This window comes from Chiloscyllium plagiosum, chromosome 5 (assembly GCF_004010195.1).
Source record: "Chiloscyllium plagiosum isolate BGI_BamShark_2017 chromosome 5, ASM401019v2, whole genome shotgun sequence".
NCBI lineage: Eukaryota > Metazoa > Chordata > Chondrichthyes > Orectolobiformes > Hemiscylliidae > Chiloscyllium > Chiloscyllium plagiosum.
In genome coordinates, this window is record NC_057714.1 from 91,139,306 (window position 1) to 91,160,386 (window position 21,081).

Here is a 21,081-nt window from a genome sequence, read left to right on the forward strand (position 1 = left end):
ATTTAGTTTTTAAAAAAATATAGACATTTGCGCACGTACTATTATGTAGTTTTTGCAGTATGTGTTGACCAACTGATTATGTTACAAGACTAGTATTTCAGAGCACTGAATTAATAATCTTGAATGAATAAACTCAAATCAGCTCAAATACTATCACATTGGCTGCAGAATTTAAATTCAGTTGATTAAATAAATCTGGAATAAGAAGTTCATATCAGTCATCATTACCATGAACTTATCAAATTGTCATTTCAAAATCCATTTAGCACAATAATGTCAAAAATTAATAACTTTCAGGAAGGAAACCTACTCTCCTGACCCAGTCTGACTTGTATGTGCCTCCAGACTCTCAAAAATAACCCCTGGAGTAGCTGAGAAATTTACTGAGTTGTCTAAGCATGAGCAATAAATGCTGGCCTTGCCAGTGTCACCATACATCCTGAGAATTAATGTTTTAAAAAACTTAAATACAAGTGCTCTTTCATTTGTATTAGAGCCAACACAATGGAATAAATTAGATTTGTAAATCAATGAATAGACAAAGTCATGCCTGTCGTGCATCTCCCTCTTGTGGCTATTGTCAACCAGAGGATTCAGTATTTTGAACAAGTTTATTGCAGTTCATAGCTGAATGAAAAAAAAAGTAGATTCATCCAAAAACAAACAATGATTCCACTCAAAATTTCTCTTGCAAATAGCATAATTAAAGAAAGTATAATTGTTTTTTCTGATTCAAGGACATGAGCTCCCCTCCAGAGCGATCCAACTCCATTTTTATATTACGATGGAAGGTGTATGATTTATATATATTAAAACATTTATTTTAAGTGTTTAGATTTTGAACAAATGACATGTGGGTTTTGGTCTGTATGCATTAGTGAGACTAATGATTAACTTGTCAGTCTTTCAGGAGATTTGATTTTTTTAAGCCAGTATGACAGCTCCGAGAATGATAATGCAAATTTGTTTGAATTGAGTTTTACCATCAGAGAAAATAAACGTTAAAAAGCATCAGCTTATTCTTGTGTATAAGAATTGCAAATTAATTTTTTTTCAAAGCGAAAAGCCCATAGATTGGATAACTTTTGGGTTCAGTTTGCAGCTGAGTTGGTTAAAGTTAAATGAAAGAACTATTTATTCTGGAGAAAGAAATTAGTTCAGACTGATGAAGAAGTTGGACGTCTCTGTGTCAGGGTTTTAGTTATCAGGCCAGAAGTGTTTGGTTGGAAGAGGTCATTTGAAACTGAGAACGTTGAAATTCTTTTGTATGAATAATCAAGCAGAAGAAGCTTTTTTATTCTCAAGATAAAGGAATTGAAGGAATGACATTAAACCTAAAGATGAGAGAGCAGGGAACTCTCTCTGGTACTGGAATCTTGTAAAGTAATAGATTTAAGATTGATTGGACTGTTCTTTGAACATGTTTTCAAGTTGTGTTATATGTAAATTCCTGTTTTGTAGTTCAAACCAGATTTCTAGCACTGCGTGCTTGTGGTTCAGTAAAAGATCACATCTTATCCAGGGTCATAACAATGTCCTACTTTCCAGCTACATTGATTTATTTAGGGTTCTGAAATGAGAAACAGCTTGAGTTTTTTTGAAGCCAAAGAAGGAGATAGAATTGGTGGTGAAAGAACCAAATTTCTGATGGGGACAGAAACCAATTCTTCCCAAAATTTAATTGGAGGAAATTGCAGTTCATCCAGACATTGGATAAGCAGGCTGACGACACAGAGAGGAGATGAGAGTGGTGGTGATGATGGGTGAGGTACAAAGGGATGTCGTCAGCAAATAAATGAGGCCTGACATCACCTTGTTGAGGTTTATAATGTCATGAGGGGCAGAAATAAATTGAATGACAAGGGTCCTTTCTTTTTGGTGAGGGGGCATCATTTTAAGGGGAGAGGAGAAAGATTGAAAAAGAACATGAGGAGCAATGTTTTTGCACAGAGAGTGGTTCGTGTGTGGAATGAACTGCCAGAGAAAGTGGTGGATGCAGGTACAGTTACAATGTTTATGGGTAAGTTTGGAAGGATATGGGCCAAGTTCTGGCAGGCGGGATTAGTTTAGTTTGGGAATACGGTCAGCATAGACTAGTTGGACGCAAGAGTCTGTTTCCGTACTATATATGATTCTATTAGGCACACTGGGGTAGATTTCATTTCAGGAAAGGAGATTGAGAGGAGACATGATCGGTAGACATAAAATTATGGGGGGAGTAGATAGGGTAGTCAGGAAAGGACTTTCCCTTGATGAAGGAATTAATAACCAGAGGGCTTTGATTTAAGGCAAAAATCAGAGTGTTTGGGGATGTGAGGAAAACAAATTCTCCGAGAGTAGTGGGAACCTGGATCATTGTCTGTAAAGGTGGAAAAGGCAGAAACCATCGACATCTAAAAGTATTTCGATGTGCTCTTGCAATACCAAGATTATGGGCCAAATGCTGGACAATGGGATTAGTTAGATGGTTGTTTTTAACTAACTGAAGAGCCTTTGGCTGTGCTGTAGTTCCTTATGATGACTCTGTGACCATCCCTTGTTATGATAGTGACTTCTCCTATTTTTCCCAAGACAAATATTTTATACATCCACTTTAATATACAACTTATGAGTAGGCCATTTGGCCCTTCAAACCTGCTCTACTATTCAGTATGTTCATGGCTGATCCTCTATCTCCGTGCCATATTCTTGCTTTCTCCCCATATTCCTTGATACCTTCAACATCTAAAGTAAAACTATATCTTTCTTGAATATGTTCAGTGACTTGGTAGATTTCCACAGGTTCATTACCTTTTCGAGTGAAGAATCTTTTCCTCATCTCAGTTCTCAGTGTCTACCCCACATCATGAGATTATGTCTCTGATTTGAGACTCCCCAACCCAGAAAACAATCCTTCTGTATTAAATCTGTCCAGCCTGGTTACAAGTTTGTATATTTCAATCTAATCCCCTCTCATCCTACTAAACTCCAGTGCATACAAACCCAGCTGAACCAATCTCAGAAGTGATTCCTGTGATCCCCAGCAACAACCTTGGAATTATCAGCTGCACTCCCTCTATGTCCTTAAGTTTAGATAAGATTAGATTAGATTACAGTGTGGAAACAGGCCCTTTGGCCCAACAAGTCCACACCGACCCGCCGAAGCACAACCCACCCATACCCCTACATTTACCCCTTACCTAACACTACAGGCAATTTAGTATAGCCAATTCACCTGACCTGCATATCTTTGGACTGTGGGAGGAAACCGGAGCACCCGGAAGAAACCCATGGGGAGAACGTGCAAACTCCACACAGTCAGTCGCCTGAGGCAGGAATTGAACCCGGGTCTTTGGCGCTATGAGGCAACAGTGCTAACCACTGTGCCGCCCACCAAAACTATGTGCAATACTCCAGGTGTTTCTAGATCCTTCAGGATCTTGTATGTTTCAATTGAGTTGCCCTCTTGCTCAATTAGTGGGCAGCATGGTGGCACAGTGGTTAGCACTGCTGCCTCACAGCGCCAGAGACCCGGGTTCATTTCCTGCCTCAGGCAACTGTCTGTGTGGAGTTTGCACATTCCCTCCGTGTCTGCGTGGGTTTCCTCCGGGTGCTCCGGTTTCCTCCCACAGTCCACAATTGTGCAGGTTAGGAGAACTGGCCATGTTAAATTGCCTGTAGTGTTAGGTGAAGGTTTGGGGGAGTGGGTCTGGGTGGGTTGCTCTTCGGAGGATCGGTGTGGACTTGCTGGGCCAAAGGGCCTGTTTCCACACTGTAAGTAATCTAAGTAAATTCCAGTAAATACAAACCTAATGTCCAACTTTTTCCTGTTAAGAAGGCAATTCTCTCATTTCAGATATTAGTCTGGCAAACTTCAGAACTGCTTCCAACACATTTACATCTTTCATTAAGTGAGGAGACCAATACTGTATACATTAATCCAGATGTAGTCTCAGTGGCCCTGTTAATTGAAACAAATCTCCCTACCTTTTATTCAATTTCCTCTGCAATAAATGAAAGTGTTTTATCTGTGTTTTTACTTACTTGCTAAAACAACACATTAAGGTTTTTCAAATTATACAATCGGTCACAGAGATCCTTCCATACCTCCAGGCTGGACAATCTTGCCATAATTTAGAAAAATTGCTTTTCTTTAATGCTTCTTGCCAAAATGGACAATTCAATTTTTCCATTATACTCCATCTTTACAGATCTTTGCCATCTTAATCTACCCCTATCCCTTTGTTGCCTATTAATGCCATCTTCAAAATGTACTTTACTACCAATTTTTGTTGGGTAATTTGCAAGTTTAGCAACCTTTAGTCTCTTCATCCAGTCATGTATATAAATTGTAGCTTGAGACCCCAGAACTGATACCTCTGCATACCATTCATCATCATGTGTTCCAGAAATGGACCCATTTATCCCTGCTGTGTTTCTTGATGGCTACTAATGCCAATAGGTTGTTTCCTATGCCATGAGACTTTATTTGTCACAATAACCTTTATTATGACACCTTATCAAATGGATTCTGGAAATCTAAGTACAGTGCATCCACCTTTATCCACAGCACTTCTTTAAAGTACTGCAATAAATTATTTAAACATAATTTTCTATTCACAAAAACATGTTGTACGCCCCCGATAAGCTTTTTTTCTAAGTGTCTTTTATAATTCTTTTAATGAGGGCTTCAGACATTTTCCCTATGACTCTTTTTTTGGATTTAGGAAAAGAGGTAGGGGAAAGTCACTTATCTTGAACCTGCCAGTACACTCGCACAGTTCTTATGAACTAAGGTGCTCACTAGATTGGCCCTATTGTCAGAGAACTGCATTTTGTCATCTCTGCTCCAAACTGAAAAACAATCACCTTGATAAGATACCAGAAATATGCTGAGGAGCAGCAGAGATGAGGTTTCTATCGCCACCCTTTTCAACTCTGACTTCTCCAGCATCTGCAGTCCTCCATTTTTCTACAAGAAATCTGTTGCAATTTTCAACTCAGCTGAAATGTCATTCTCATGTTGGAGGAGTGGGAGTGTGTGTGGGCTGGAGGAGGGCATGTTGTTCAGTAATTTTAAATACAAGCATCTCCAAATAATAGTATTTTAATAACCAATCCATTTAATTGTTAGTGTGATGGATACTCAAATAAAATAGTAGTTTGAACTCTTCACATTCTTTCATCTCTCTGATTAAAAAAAATACACAAGTTGGTTAGCTTTACAAAATCCATGCATTTGAAATACCCAATGGATAAAATATCATTTTGCTTTGTATCATTTAATCTCTCAGGAGATCCCAAGATGCTTCACAGTGAAGGAAATAACTCCTAAAATTTGGGCACTGGCAAAAAATACCAAATTATCTAGTACAAAAAGTCTTATGGCATATAACTTCAAACTTTTAATGAAGGAAGGCAAAGAAATCAGCCCTCACTCTCCCCTTCAGCTGAAACTGTGAATGTAACGTTTTCTTTTTCAAAATAATGACATTTGCTTGGATGAAATATGAAAATCAACATTTCAGAAAATGAAAGAATACTAAATCATTTAGGTACTTTTTTTTAAAGGCCACAGTAGACCAGTTTATTTTTAGTTGCAATCACTTTCACTTAGCAGTTCTGAAATACAATCCTTTAGATGTTGCAGTCCAGTTAATAACGACCCTGAATATGGACATCCTGTCATCTATTTGTGGCATTGAGTTGGTAAGAATTAGTTCTGGACGTCACTCAGATTGTTGAAATTTAGATTATTGTTCAATTTTCTCTCCCTGTTTGTTGGTGGTGTAAGGTCCCATTGGTACCACCAGTCCACTGGTAGCTCACAGGTATTCTTCATTGTCAAGTGGACTCTGCTAGATTATTCAACTGCGGAGAGGAAAACTGATCATATTTTCATTCTCTATTTGTACACGTTCACAAACTTTCTCCTGACGACAATCACTGCCAATACCCGCCCCTCCAACCTTTCCTTGACCCATGAAAAGTGAAACCAGTTATAAATTGTCCAAACTACTGTTTCAGAATGCGACTAAATGAAAACAAACCAAGAACTCAGTCAGAGATATTTTAACCGGAGTAAGTTAGTGGTACATTGGGCAATGTGTTTACTTACTACAATAAGAAATATAGTTTAGTCAGTTCCAAGGCCTCTCCAATTTCAATTTTGAAACAATAACTTTCAAAGTCAACACACCACAGAGAGGCAACATCCTCACATTTCCAAACTCAAAAACATCCATCTCAAGGGAGAGTTGTTCCTGCTTCCTAAAATTGCTGACAATTTTGAATAGGGAACCTTTATCTTTGGTGCAAGTATCTCATACAATATTAATGTAAGAAAATGGTTTTGGGAAGGTATGGAAGAACAGAGACTCTAAATCATCTAATTATAAAAAAACTAATCATCAAATTGATTACAAAATGCAAATTCACTGAAACTCCTAGTTTAACATGGCATTAATTGTAGCTGTCAGTGAATACATTCTAATCATTGTTGTAATAAATCCCGTCCACCACTTCAACTAATATGGCTTTTGTGTTTTGCTGTTGGAGGCTGTTAAAATATTGTGGGCTAAAACTATTACAGAGCTCCAACAAGTCCCTCCTCAATGGGCAGAGCAAATGAATCCAGTTATTTCGACAGGCCTTTTATATCACAGAGATGCCTCAGTACCTTTATATAACTGATGAGTTTCCTCTTGCGCCAACACATATAGAAATCAGAATTTGAAGAGTTTTTCTCTCAACTACAAGCCTCTCACCAGCAATGAAATGGTATTTGCTTCGTTTATACATTTGACTGATCCCATAAAATGGAAGTAACAAATCTTATAGAAAACAACAAAGATCACTTTATATTTTGTTCAATCTGCACCATGTGAGAAAAGGACTTGAACGAAAGCCTACAATCAGGAGAATTACATTGTATCGGAAATGACAGTCAGAAAGATGACACTTTCTTTACAAAGAATGTAGATATGCAAACACCATTTTGCTACACAAACACAACAATTTAATTCCTGAGACAGTTCTCAGTCTATATTCAGGATGCCAATACAGCATCACGGAATAAAATAAATTCAAAGCAGTTGGGGTGGACTAAAACAAAAACCATGGGGTCAATTTTAACTGGGGAAGGGCGTTGTGTGGTAGGGAAACCTCCCTTGAGAAGCTAAGCATAAAGTTCCAGTTTAATTTGAGTAATTGGCAGGAATGATGCCAGGATGGAGTAAGAGAATTGACTCCTACATAAAATTAGAACAATGATGAGGGTAGTAACTTGCATCAATGCTAGCAAGCACAGGCAGGACCAGAGGTAAGGGGCCCAAGGGCTAGGAACACTCCTGTCTATTCTGCACAAAAATTACTTTTGGAAAGTTATTGTGGCCTCTTTTGGCCGCTCCAGGGCATAGTGTGTTGGATACGTCAAGCTGCAACACTCTCGTGCAAAATATGTACTTTATTTTGCAAAGTAGATGGCTCTCCTGTACTTACTCTCCAGTCATTTATGATGGAGTTGGGGATGGTAGGCAGATAGTGGATGTCAGTCGATGTAGTAAGAGCCTGCTTCGCAGATGAGCTTTCCCAAATTAACAAAGAAAAGACAAAATGTTCTAATTACATTCAGAATTTAAAACTGCATTTGCAACAGAAGTTTTTTCAGAGGGCAAGAACAGCCACACTCAAACTGTAATAAAACAGTTTTATTCCTCACTATTCCAGCTGCACTTGGCTCCTGGTAATACAAAGGGCACACCAAACAGTTTAAAAAAAGTTTTAAAGAGATTGCGGACACTATTGGTAATAAAAGATAGCCAATTCTCTTTTAAGAAAAACTCAGTCAGTACCATGCAGGGTTGAAGTCCGGAAAACCTCAAAGACACCAGTCAATTTACAAACTAGTCATCTGACCTCATTCAATCAAATAAGTTCAATTAAAAAAAATTCATGCAAAGTTCCTGATTTAGCAAGTGGCAGATTCATCTTTTGTTGGATGTTAACAATAGGTATCTGTAAGTTAATTAGATATGTTTACCTGGACAGATTTTATTTTAGATGTTTGGTGTGGTTAAATATGATAGATTAGAATTGTTGTGATGGGATCATTTTTGTGGATCTTTACATATAACAGTTCAGTAAGTGTGAAATTGCATAGTGATGGCTACCCAGCTCAATGAGTTCTTTAGTCTCAATTGTAATATCCAATGGGGATGACTGGTGGGACCAGTCACTTTCCCCACTGGAAGGGAGTGGGAGAGGGAAAGGTTGATCGAGACTGGTAGCAGCAGAGACAATCTCCTCTTTGTCCTGGCTGCTATGAGCCATGGATTCTCCAGCATCAATTGCTTCATATAATTTTTTAAAATGCATTTAATAGATTCTCTTTGTTGCGCATGGAGTTGATCCGGGCCAAGACTATGAAAATATTATGAAAGACATCTTCGCCAGACAAAAAGGCAATTACCTGCCCAAAAAAACACCCTGCAGCACTCAGGCTGAATAATTAAGGCTTTGGAGGGCTTATGACAATCATCAATGCACACGAGAAACACCGAAAGAAATCAATCTGAAAAAAATCCCTTTAATGGAAGTGCAAACTGGTATAGACATTCCTCATGATGTTCCTGCAGAGACAGTTCAGGAAAACTGCATTTTTGATACACATAGATCGGTTCATCTGGGCAATCTGCACAGAACACTGATGTAATGGTCTAGTTCACTGAAACCTACATATATACCTCAGGTAGTATACAGGCTTTATTTTGTGAAGGAACACGTGCCATATTTGTTATCTGCAGTCCTGGATGAAAACTTTACAGTGTAAACACAATTATTTTATCGCCATGTTACAGTGTTTAGTTTTAAATTATGTTTAAAATATATCAACTGCACCTGTGAGATAAACATGGCACCAAAGCACTCCCCCTTACAGCAATGTCACGGTGACAAGTTGGGATATCTATAGGCATTGACACTTGCAATGTGGCACTGTAAACAGCAGAGAAAGGGCTGCCAGGTAATGGACTGAAGAACCTGGTGGAGGCACAGCTCTGCTTCATCTCACAGGTATACATCAGTGACACAGCAGGTGTCTGCACCCATACTCGGACAAAGCCAAACACCAACAGCTTGTATCATGCTACATAACTGTACTCGTCTGCTGAGGTCTGGCTACGCTCAATATATTGTTTGTCAATGAGGACTTCAATGCACTTCTTGATCATGCTGATACTAGGGTTGAACCTTGCTCTTGATTGGCTGATTACCTGTTAAGAAGAGAACAAATGTTAGGAAGTCTTTATGAAAAATAATCCCTCTGAAGAGATAGCAGAGAGGAAAATTTGAGAAGAAAATGCTGACTATGAACAATAAGTCAATTAATTTCTGAGTAAAAAAGTTTTTTTGCATTAAAATGGTGATCTTCATTTCTGTTTTTACACTGACTGGCTGACTGTTTCTATTATCTTCTCATTTTTACCTTTGCTTTAGATTTATCCCTCTAGAGATTAATTTCTGAAGGAAAAATATTGAATTTTATCTTGTGCCTTTCATGATCACTGCTGCCTCACAACGCCAGGGACCTGGGTTCAATTCCCACCTCGGGCAACTGTCTGTGTGGAGTTTGCACATTCTCCCCGTGTCTGCATGGGTTTCCTCTGGGTGCTCCGGTTTCCTCCCACAGCCCAAAGGTGTGCAGGTTAGGTGAATTGGCTACGCTAAATTGCCTATAGTGTTAGGTGGATTAGTCAAGGGTAAATGTAGGGGAATGGTTGGATGGATTGCTCTTCGGAGGGTCAGTGTGGACTTGTTGGGCCAAAGGGCCAGTTTCCACACTGTAGGGAATCTAATCTAAAATCTAATCTCAACCTCAGGACATCCCAAAGTGCTTCATAACCAAAGATATTATTTTGTAGATTCTGAGGAAGGGTCACTGGATCCGAAACATTAACTCTTGATTTCTCCTCACAGATTTTGCTCGACCTGCTGAGCTTTTCCAGCCACTTCTATTTTTGTTTTACAGTATCTGCAGTTCTTTTAGTTTTTATTTTGTAGTGTGGTTTCTGTTTTAACGTTGTGAATTATAGCAGCCAACATGTACAATGCATGATCCCACAAACAGTAAAGAGATTATGGCACTAGTTTTGTTTTAAAAACTTTGCTAAATCAGGGTTTTAGCTATTTACATGATCAACACAATGTGACTTGGAATGAGAGGAAACATGTGTGTGACTGTAATTATCAGTCTCAGTTGGACCATCGGGCCCACGGCCCAACATTTGTTGCCAGGGGTTTGCTAACCTTAGGAAAACAAAAACTAATGAGTTAACTGCAGCTGTATTGCACACCTCCCCAACACAAGTTAAGCGTGTCACTAATAAGGGTTAAAATTGGTCTTACTTCCCAGATATTTGGCATCAAAAGAATATATACAGAAGGAAATTGTGAACAGAGTGTGTAACTAATTCACAATTAGTTTCCTTCCAGGAAGAACATGAACATTAGTGAAAAACACATGCTGAACAAAATTACTATCTCTATGAAAATTAGGCTGGACTCTTCATGAAGTGTGTAACTGTGCATCTATTATGCAGAGAATGCACCAGGAATTAAAATCAAGTAACTAGTGATTATCTTGGGAGGAATACTATATTTTACGAGTTGAAAAACACAAATTGATGGCACAAGGGTCAGAATTGATGATCATCATTCGTCAGAATCTATCCATCACAGCTAATCAGAAACTACATGGATTTGCTTTCTGCTTACCTGCCAGGAGTACTGGAGTATTACAGGGTTTCTGTTGAAAATGTTTTTGGGTGGGCATGTCAATTTATTAACACAAGGTATAGAATGTCAGCGCCCTGGAATGGAACACTTGTCCTACTTTTTCAGCCAGTTCTTAAGCACTGCTTGGTGGATTTATAGCAGTTTAGATAAAGATTTAAGTGACTTTATTCAGTCTCACAAATATGCTTTGATTCCAAATGCATCAACTACTTTCAAGCTGTGCACTTACCTGGAACACATATGGATCTGCTTAAATTAATTTGACATCAACTTTTAAGAGCTGGCAGAGAAAGAGGAGACTTCCACCCCATTAGGTCGGTCTACATTTAAATCTGGGTGCCAGAAGTGAAAGACACTGTTCTTATCCATTTATATGGCCCTGAGCAACAACACATTTCCACTTAGAGATCAAATATCTTCAATTTGTTTTATGCATTGAACAAATTTTTGCTAACATTTTGGTTACGCAAAAAGAAACATTACCTCTTGAATAAGTGCATTGTGTCGCAGCACTTTACGTGCTTTCATGATGCGGACTATAGCAGCCTGCAGATACATTTTCCTGTCCTCATCGACTGCACTTCTAGTTTGTTCCATCTCCTGAAAGCGATAAAGCAAGAACGAGAAACTTAACATGACTGCTTCATCAGATCTCTGTGATGAGTTTAGTACTTTCACTATGCATTTAACAGGTATAAATGATTAATTTTAAAATAATGCATTTCTTAATCTCGTCATCAAATCAAAATCAAAAAAGCAACTAAAAGTAACTTATATTTTGTAAATAGAATCACAGATTTATTATCGCTCAGAAGGAGGCCATTGAGCCTGCTTGGGTCTTTAAACATGTGTCATTAGCGAGTACCAACCTCCCACTTTTTTCTCATACCCTTGCATATTATTTTCATCCAAATAATCATCCAATGTTGTCTTGAATGCCTGAACTGAATCTGTTCCACTACACTACGAAGACACTACATTCCATATCCTAACCATTGCCTGGTGGAAGAAAAGTCTTCACTTCACCCTTGTTCCTTTTGCATTTCACTTTGAATCAGAGTCATAGAGATGTACAGCATGGAAACAGGCCCTTCGGTCCAACCAGTCCATGCCGACCAGATAGCCCAACCCAATCTAGCCCCAACTGCCAGCACCGAGGTATTTTAAATCTATGCTCTCTGCTTTTTGTTCTCTTCGAAGCAGGAACACTGGCTCTCACTCTTCTCTATCCAGCCTGTTCAAGATTTTGAAAATCTCTATCAGATCTACTCTTAGCCAACTTTCCAAAAAGAACCATCTCAGCTTCTTCAATCTATCCTCATAACCTGAAGTTCCTCATCCCTGGAACCATTCTTGTAAATCACTTCTGCACTGTCTCTCCAATGTATTCACTTCTTACCTCTAATGTCACACCCAGAACTGTACACCATACTTCAACTGAGATCTAACATGTGTCTTTTACTTTAGCTCAATTGACCAGATCTTTTTTAACCTCTATACATAACAATTAGAGAATAAGTGAATACTTTTCTGCCTCTGATCACTATTCAGTGCCAAATACTGCCTGTTCTCAGTCCATAAAACTGGTCCATAATGTCCAGATTTTTCATCACAAGTTTTGCGGTTAACAAAATGAATTCATAATAATGTTATGTGCTCATCAGTTAAATTAGATATATCAGGCTGAGTTTATATTGAATGCCACTTCACTGCAATGTAATGAAGCCAGCAACCTTCTCTGTGTTTTCTGTTTATTTCCTGAGCTTTTGCAGCCTATGCATGTTTCTGGAGATGCCCATTCTCACTAACTGAGGATCCAACAAACAGGCCTCTGTGGATTGGAAATATGCAATGTGACAATCTCATGTAAAAAAGGAGATAGGCCAAAATGGGAAACTACAGACAAGTTAGTTTGACTTCTGTAGTGGGAAAAGTTTTGGGAGTCAATCATAAAGGAGGAGATAACTGAATACTTAGAAAAACAAAGCTAAATTCACCAGTGTTAGTATGGTTTCACGAAGGCCAAAACAGGCTGGGCAAATGTGCTGGAGTTCTTTGAGGAGGTAACCAGCAAGGTGCATAATGGGGATCCAGTGGGTAGGGTGTATCTGGACAGAAGGCATTTGACAAGGTGCTGCGTAACCAACTGATCCAGAAGGATAGGGGGTAAGGGGTAGAGTATTGGCTTGGACAAAGAATTTGCTGACTGACAGAAAGTAGAGGGTTGAGATAAATGGGTCCTTATCTGGATGGTATATGAGTGGAGTGCTGCAGGGATCAGTTCTTGGACCTCAACTATTAGAAATTATCTCAAGCAGGGACAGAACGTAACACAGCAAAACAGATGGGAAAGGAGGCTGTGATGAGGAAGAGTTTACAGGTGAAAACTGAAAGAACTGCGATTGCTGTACCACAATCAAGCCCCTGTCTGTATCAACGATGCTGAGGTGGAGGTGGTTGAAGAGTAAATATCACCAACAATCTATCCTGGTCCAACCACATTGATGCCACAGTGAAGAAAGCACACCAACATCTGTAAGCCCCCAGAAGGCTAAGGAAATTCAACACTAACTCTTACCAATTTTTATAGATGCACCATAGAGTGTCCAGATGCACCACAGCTTGGTATAGCAACTGCTCTGCCCAAGACCACAAGAAATTACAGAGTTGTAAACACAGCCCAGTCCATCACCCAAACTAGCCTTCCTTCCACTGACCACCGCTCACACTTCCTGCTGCCTCAGGAAAGCAGCCAACATCATCAAAGAGCCCTCCCACCCTGGTTCTACTCTCTCCCACAGGGTGGCACACTGGCTAGCACCGCTGCCTCATAGTGCCAGGGACCTTGGTTTGATTTCACCCTCAGACAACTGGGTGTGTGGACTTTGCACATTCTGTGCAGGTTTCCTTTGCGTGCTCCAGTTTCCTCACACAGTTCAAAGATGAGCAGGCTAAGTGGATTAGCCACGAGAAATGAGGTTACAAGGATAGGGCAGGGGCTGGGTCTGGGTGGGCTGCTTTTTGGAGGGCTGGTGTGGACTCAATGGCCTGCGTCCACACGGGGTAGGGATTCTATGATTCTGTGATTACACCCTCTTCTATCAGAAGATACAAATGTTTGAAAACATGTAGCAACAGATTCAAGAACAGCTTCTACCCAGATGTTATCAGGCTTAAGAATGGACCTCTCATATATTAATGTTGAACTTTCTCTACAGCTGTAACACTATATTTTGTATTCTGTTCTATTACCACAATGTACATATGCCAGGTATCATTTGTCTGGTTAATAGGCAAAACAACATTTTTCACTGTATCTCAGTACATGCGACAAAAATAAATCATACTAAATCAACTTAATAACAAGGGGGCATAATTTTAAGTTGAAGGGCAGGAGGTTTGAAGGGGATGCGAGGAAATTCTTTTTCACCCAGAGGATGTTGGAAACCTGGAATCATTGATGGGAGGGCAGGAGAGGCAGGAAACCTTAACCTTTAAAAAGTACATGGATGAACACTTGAAAAGTCTGAACACTCCAGGCTATGGGCTAAATGCTGGAAAGTGGGATTAATGCAGGCCTGTTGGCACAGTCTTGTGTGCTGAATTAATCTATGATTTTGGTGGAAAGATTGTGGAAAGGTACTATTAAATAAATGGTAAGGTTTTAAAGGTTGAGGAACAGAGATGTACATACAAAAACTTTGAATGTGGTAGGATAAGTTGAGAGGCTTTCGAAAATAAATTATATGAAATTGTCAGTTTTATTCACACAAAGAATATTAAAATAAATAAATTATGCTCAAACTCATAAGTTACTGGCCACAGCTATTATTCAATTTAGGTCACCTTCTCATTTTTCCCTCATAATTCCTACAGTTTTGAGTGAGTAAATTAGGAAAAACTGTTTCCAGTGGCAGAGAAGGCAACAATCAGAGGGCACATATTTAAGATTTTGCATTCTAATTTAAGAAACATTCTAATTTTACGCAGCAGGTTGTTCTGATGTGGTTAGAAAGCATGGAAGTTTAGTGGAAGCAGGTTCATAGCAACTTTTGAGAAAGGAACGAAATACATACTTGGAAGAAAATAATTTTATTACATAGCTAACCATTTAGCATAGGCATGAGAGGCTGAATGGCATATTGTGTTATACTACACTTTGAAATAACCTTTAAGATTAAATATAATTAAAGTGACGATGTAACATTGTATTTTTTCATAATTTGTTCAAAGCAGATAATAACTTCTTTTATAAAGATGATCATCCAATAAAATAAACTGCTTACCTGCGGTGTATCTTTCTGCATGGAAGTTGTAATTTTAAATTTTGTTCTTTTACTGCTGAAACCCATATTTAAAGAGAAAACTGAATCCAAGTCAACATCTTCCTGCAGTGAGGAAAACACAAGCACAATTATGACTTTATAAAGCAATGGACAACCTGCGCACTATGTCTTTTTATCCTTATTTGCAATAGTTAGGACAACACGGTGGCTCAGTGGTTAGCACTGCTGCCTCACAGCACCAGAGTCCCAGGTTCGCTTCCAGCCTTGGGCGACTGTCTGTGTGGAGTTTGTATATTCCCCCCGCGTCTGCGTGGGTTTCCTCTGGGTGCTCTGGTTTCCTCCCACAGTCACAAAGATGTGCAGGTCAGGTGAATTGGCCATGCTGAACTGCCCATAGTACTAAGTGCATTAGTCCGAGGGAAATGGGTCTGGGTGGGCTACTCTTCGGAGGGTCAGTATGGACTGGTTGGGCCGAAGGGCCTGTTTCCACACTGTAGGGAATCTAATCTAATCGGGGCGGCATGGTGGCTCAGTGGTTAGCACTGCTGCATCACAGCACCAGGGTCCCAGGTTCGATTCCAGGCTTGAGTGACCGTCTGTGTGGAGTTTGTACGTTCTCCCTGTGTCTGCGTGGGTTTCCTCCGGCTGCTCCGGTTTCCTCCCACAGTCCAAAGATGTGCAGGTCAGGTGGATTGGCCATGCTAAATCGTCCATAGTGTTAGGTGCATTAGTCAGAGGGAATTGGGTCTGGGTGGGTGACTCTTTGGAGGGTCAGTGTGGACTGGTTGGGCTGAAGGGCCTGTTTCCACACTGTGGGGAATCTAATCTAATCTAAAAAAAATTAAACATTTCCTCTTACTTGTTCTTGAAACATAGGAAGTGGGGCCAAATGGCCTACTCCTGCCCATTGTGCCTACGCAGTCATTCAACATGATCGTGGGCTGATCCTCCATCTTAATGTCATACTCCTGCTCTCTCCCAGTATTCAGCGACTTGACCTTCAGAGTCTTCTGTGGTGGAGAATTCCACAGGTTTCTTCATCCTTTCTCATCTCTGTCCAAAATGGCCTACTCTAAATTCTGAGACCATGACTACTTGCTTTGGATTCTCCCTGGATCGAGTCTGTCTAACTCGATCAGAATTGAATATTTAAATAAGATTCCCCTCCTCGTTTTTCTAAACTCAGTGAACTCAGTCAACCCAATCCCTCCTTGTATGAGAAACCTTCCATATCAGGAATCAGGCTGCTGAACCTTAGGCAAAGCCTCGTATAGCTACTTTGCTCTTGTATTCAAACCCTCGTGCAATGAAGGCCAATGTACTGCTTGCCATCTAACTGTCTGCTGCATCTCCATGCTTGCTTTCAGTGACCAACATACAAGAGCACCCAGGTTCCTTTATATATCAACAGTTTCCAATCTATCATCATTTAAATAATACTTGGCCATTCCATTTTTCAGAGTTACTAGAAAATAATCTGTTGTCCTGGTGGCTTACCTAAGTTTGCGAGTTTTGATAAGATTTGTACCTCAGGTTGAAGTTCTGGATGTAAGTTTGCTCGCGGAGCTAGAAGGTTTATTTTCAGATGTTTTGTCACCATACTAGGTAACATCATCAGTGAACGTCCAGTGAAGCACTGGTGTTAGTGACCCGCTTTCTATTGATGTGCTTAGGTTTCCTTGGTTTGGTGATGTCATTTCCTGTTCTTTTTCTCAGAGGATGGTAAGTGGGGTCCAAGTCAATGTGTTTGTTGATGGAGTTCCAGTTGGGATGCCATGCTTTGAGGAATTTATGTGCATGTCTCTGTTTGGCTTGTCCTAGGATGGATGTGTTATCCCAGTCGATGTGGTGTCCTTCCTCATCTGTATGTAAGGATACTAGAGAGAGTGGGTCATGTCTTTTTGTGGCTAGTTGATGTTCATGTAACCTGGCGGCTAGTTTTCTGCCTGTTGTCCAAGATAGTGTTTGTTACAGTTCTTGGAAGATATTTTATAAATGACATTAGTTTTGCTTGTTGTTCTGTATAGGGTCTTTCAAGTTCATTAGCTGCTGTTTTAGTGTGTTGGTGGGTTTGTGGACTACCATGATGTCAAGAGGTCTGAGTAGTCTGGCAGTCATTTCCAAGATGTCTTTGATTTGGAGTGTGTGGCTAGAGTTTCTGGGCGCGTCTTGTCTGCTTGGTTGGGTTTGTTGCTGAGAAATCGGTGGATTGTATTCATTGGATACCCGTTCTTTTTGAATACACGGTATAGGTAATTTTCCTCTGCTCTTCGTAGTTCCTCTGTGCTGCTGTGGTGGCTTGTTGAAGTAACAAACAGCAGAAAACTAGTTACCAGGATACATGAACACCAACTAGCCACAAAAAGACATGGCCCTCTCTCATTAGTATCCTCACATACGGATGAGGAAGGACACCACTTCAACTGGGACAACATATCCATCCTAGGACAAGCCAAACAAAGACATGCACGAGAATTCCTAGAAGCATGACATTCCAACTGGAACTCTATCAATAAACACATTGACTTGGGCGCCATTTACCACCCTTTGAGAAAAAGAACAGGAAATAGCATAACTACAGGAAATGACATCACCAACTCAAGTATACCTAAATACATCAATAGAAAGTGGGTCACTAACAGTGCATCACCGGAGGCTCACTGAACGGAAACCTTGGATACATTGCCCTCGTCCTGAGGGACTGAGGAAACGGGATGTTTTCCCAACATAACCTCGTAAGAATCAGTTGACTCAGTACCACGCCATATCAAACTTAAGACCTTCCTCATCTGTGCTTTATCCATCGCAAGAAGCTGAAATATTCCTTCCAACTGTATAAAGCATTTATTTCCATTAATCTGAGCCTTTCTCTAAATTGATTTAGAAAGTGAACAACTATGCCAAAAATTAAATGTTGCACAGACTACTAAGTATTTCCAGCATTTCAAACCCATCAAAACAAGTAGTTATACATTAATTCCTTCAAATCAGTATTTAAACAAGAAAGAATAATAAACTGTATCGAATTTAGGTGTTATCACCATTTCATCAACATACTTGCCTTGTTTGAATCATGGTTGATCATTTTTACATCAAGTAAGGATTTAATGGTTTTGGTAAGTTCTTTTTCATTCATTTGTGTGCTGTCTTGTAGCTCCTTGTAAGTGACTATTTCACTGTTGTTAAATGCCAGCAGCACAGCCATTTGGTATGTGGTAACCATAGCTACATAAGGCTTGGATAAGTAGTTCATTTTTACTTCACCTTTTTCCAGACAAAAGAACAAAAACCACATAAGAGAAAACAAATAGATGCAAAATTAGTTCCAAAAGTTTTCATATTCTGAGAAACAGTTGTCCTAAAATACATTTCAAAGCCTTCTGGATAGTCAAATTAAAACATAAAGCTGTGAAGTGTTCACTGTAATCAAACTAAACAGCAAAGAAGAAACCAGATATTTAGTTCTTCCTGCCAAGTATCTCCAATTCATTTTCGAATAGGCCAAATGTAACAACCCAATAGAGTGACCATGAGGCAATTCCATACGTTCACCTTCTTTAAAAATTACAAACAGATGAGGGAGCCCAATCGACCCATTTATCTGATCCATCCAGAGAAATGACTGATTGCCCAGCCTCAACATTTTCTAGATTAGAGTGGTGCTGGAAAAGCACAGCAGTTCAGGCAGCATCTGAGGAGCAGGAAATCGACGTTTCGGACAAAAGCCCTTCATTAGGAATAGAGGCAGAGTGCCTGCAGGTGGAGGTACCCTTCAGGCTCTCTGCCTCTATTCCTGATGAAGGGCTTTTGCCCAAAATGTCAATTTTCCTGCTCTTCGATGCTGCCTGAACTGCTGTGCTTTTCCAGCACCACTCTAATCTAGAATCTGGTTTCCAGCATCCGCAGTCCTTGTTTTTACCAACCTCAACATTTAACTGTTTCTAAAATGATTAGTTCATGTCTCACAGTACCACACGAAAGACCATTCCAGGCATTCCTGCGATAAGGCCTGTATTTGATTTTTACCAGTTTGTGCAACACCTTTTTAAAAAAAAAGTCAGTTCACCATTCCTCATAGATTGGTGACTCATCCACTTGTTGAAAAGAGATTATTAAAACCTATCATTTGCCAATTTTATCTACAGCCCAACAAACCAATAAGATTGTCCCTGAGGCTCTCTTTTCTCTAATGTACATGTCCAGTAGCCAATCTAAATTTTATTATTTCCCACTCTGCCCATGGTGAACACAACTGGACTGGACCAGTTCTTCATACAGTCTCATAGACACAACCTGAGACTTGTGGTCTTTTCTAATAATTATTAGAAATTTGGAAAGTCGAGAATTAACAGGAAAAAGATATTGTTTCTGACATTACAAATGTCCAACATGCCTTTAGTTATGGGACATGTTGAAGAACATGATGGGAACTGGGTGACTTAAACTGGAAATTAATTTGTTAAAACCTCACATCCTCATGCACAGTTAAGACAATGACCAGGAATATCCTTTTCCTCCAAATCATAACGTAGGAAGGAGTTTTTCAACTTTGGACATTTTTCAACAAGAACAGAAAATTTTAGAAATAACCAGCAGGTCAGGAAGCATCTCTGGAGAGAAACTGAGTCAATATTTCAGGTTGATGGTCTTTCAATGAGACATTGTTTCCGTTTCTCTTTCCACAGATGATGCCATCAACTGCTGCGTATTTCGGTAAGTTTCTGCTTTATACAGCAGCAACAATTACTAACTTCTGTCTTCCTTTTAGATTTCCAGGCCTCTCCAACATTTTGTTTTTAGGTTTTATACATAAAACCTCAATGAGTATAAGGACAAGACTCACCACTGAATATGTTTGCAATTAATAAGGAAAAAAAGAAGATATATTGGGAAAAAGTGAGAATTGAATTGCAACTTTGTATGAAATATAGCTTCCCAAAATTCTCTTTAACTCTTCTAATGCCAAAAAATCAAATGCCCTCCTATAGCTGATGAGTAACTTGTACACAAATAGCAAAGGGATACAAATGTGCAAAGTCTGCTTCAATTGTGGTCAATGCAAATATATTAGAATGAAAAGGACACGTCTATAAACTGTAAAACAGAAGTCCTGAGACATTCATAAATATCTTCTTTTCTGATGAGAGGAGAACAGGGAGAGGTTTATTAAAAAACAACAGCATAAAATGCTAGAGAAACTCAGCAAATCTGGCAGGATCTGTGGAGGGAGACATGTTTATGAAGATACTGATGTATTCTGATTTGTGACCTTACCTGTACATAGATAGTGCAGCCAAGTAAGTTTCCTACCACTGAAGTGCTGGTTGTAAAACACTTCAAACTGCAATAGAAAATATGATTACATCAGACAATATTCTAAAATTTTGCTTTGATTACATTTTTAGAAAACTCTGTACTGATGTTGATGAAAACTTGAAGATGACTATTAATTTAAATAAAAAACCCAGAAGAAATATATTTTCAAGTGGGGAAGGAAAGCCTATCCCTTCTGTTTTGAAATCAAGTTCTGCAACATTAAGGTGCATACAGGTCAAAAACTTGCCCTACTAATGTCTGACATATTTTGACTTTTTTGCTTTTTACTTCCTCAAAAAACAGTAATAAATTAGTTAAAAACAATTTTCGTTTCACAAAATCACTGTGCCTAATTACATCAAGATTTTCTAACTGCAGTGCTATAGCGTCTTTAATAATTCCAGCAGTTTCCCGATGACAGATGTTAGGCTAACTGGCTGAAGTTGCTTACTTTCTGCCTTCCTCCTGTATTGAATACAGCAAAATTAAGCAAATCAGTGCTAATTGTTTAGCCAGCGACATTGCCTCAATATGTACGCCATCCACCTCTGATAGACAAGAGCTGTAACATGGTCAATGTTCAAGCTGTCCTGCAGAAACTCACCAAGTTTATTTTCATAAAACTCGGCTCACCTGTGACTTATTTAGTAGTGGCTTTAATGTCAGCTTAGCAAACTTCAAATTATTTCATACTTTAAAATGATTA

The 21,081-nt window shown here is 39.3% G+C and overlaps 1 protein-coding gene across 5 annotated transcripts in view; it reads right to left on the bottom strand.

The window, feature by feature from the left end:
• Positions 1-6,816: 6,816 nt before the first annotated feature.
• Positions 6,817-21,081, bottom strand: part of cul2 (cullin 2) — a 56,450-nt gene continuing 42,185 nt past the window's right edge. For 4 of the 5 annotated variants that reach the window (XM_043690635.1, XM_043690634.1, XM_043690633.1 and 1 more), the window contains 5 exons: positions 20,334-20,400; positions 18,121-18,323; positions 15,060-15,161; positions 11,257-11,373; positions 6,817-9,251 (listed from right to left, as the gene is read on the bottom strand). In XM_043690635.1, coding sequence (XP_043546570.1) covers positions 9,120-9,251; positions 11,257-11,373; positions 15,060-15,161; positions 18,121-18,323; positions 20,334-20,400 — 621 coding nt within the window. In that variant the 3' untranslated portion in view covers positions 6,817-9,119. Of the gene's footprint in view, positions 9,252-10,015; positions 11,153-11,256; positions 11,374-15,059; positions 15,162-18,120; positions 18,324-20,333; positions 20,401-21,081 lie in introns of those variants that run through there. The other variant, XM_043690636.1, reaches the window with a different exon arrangement.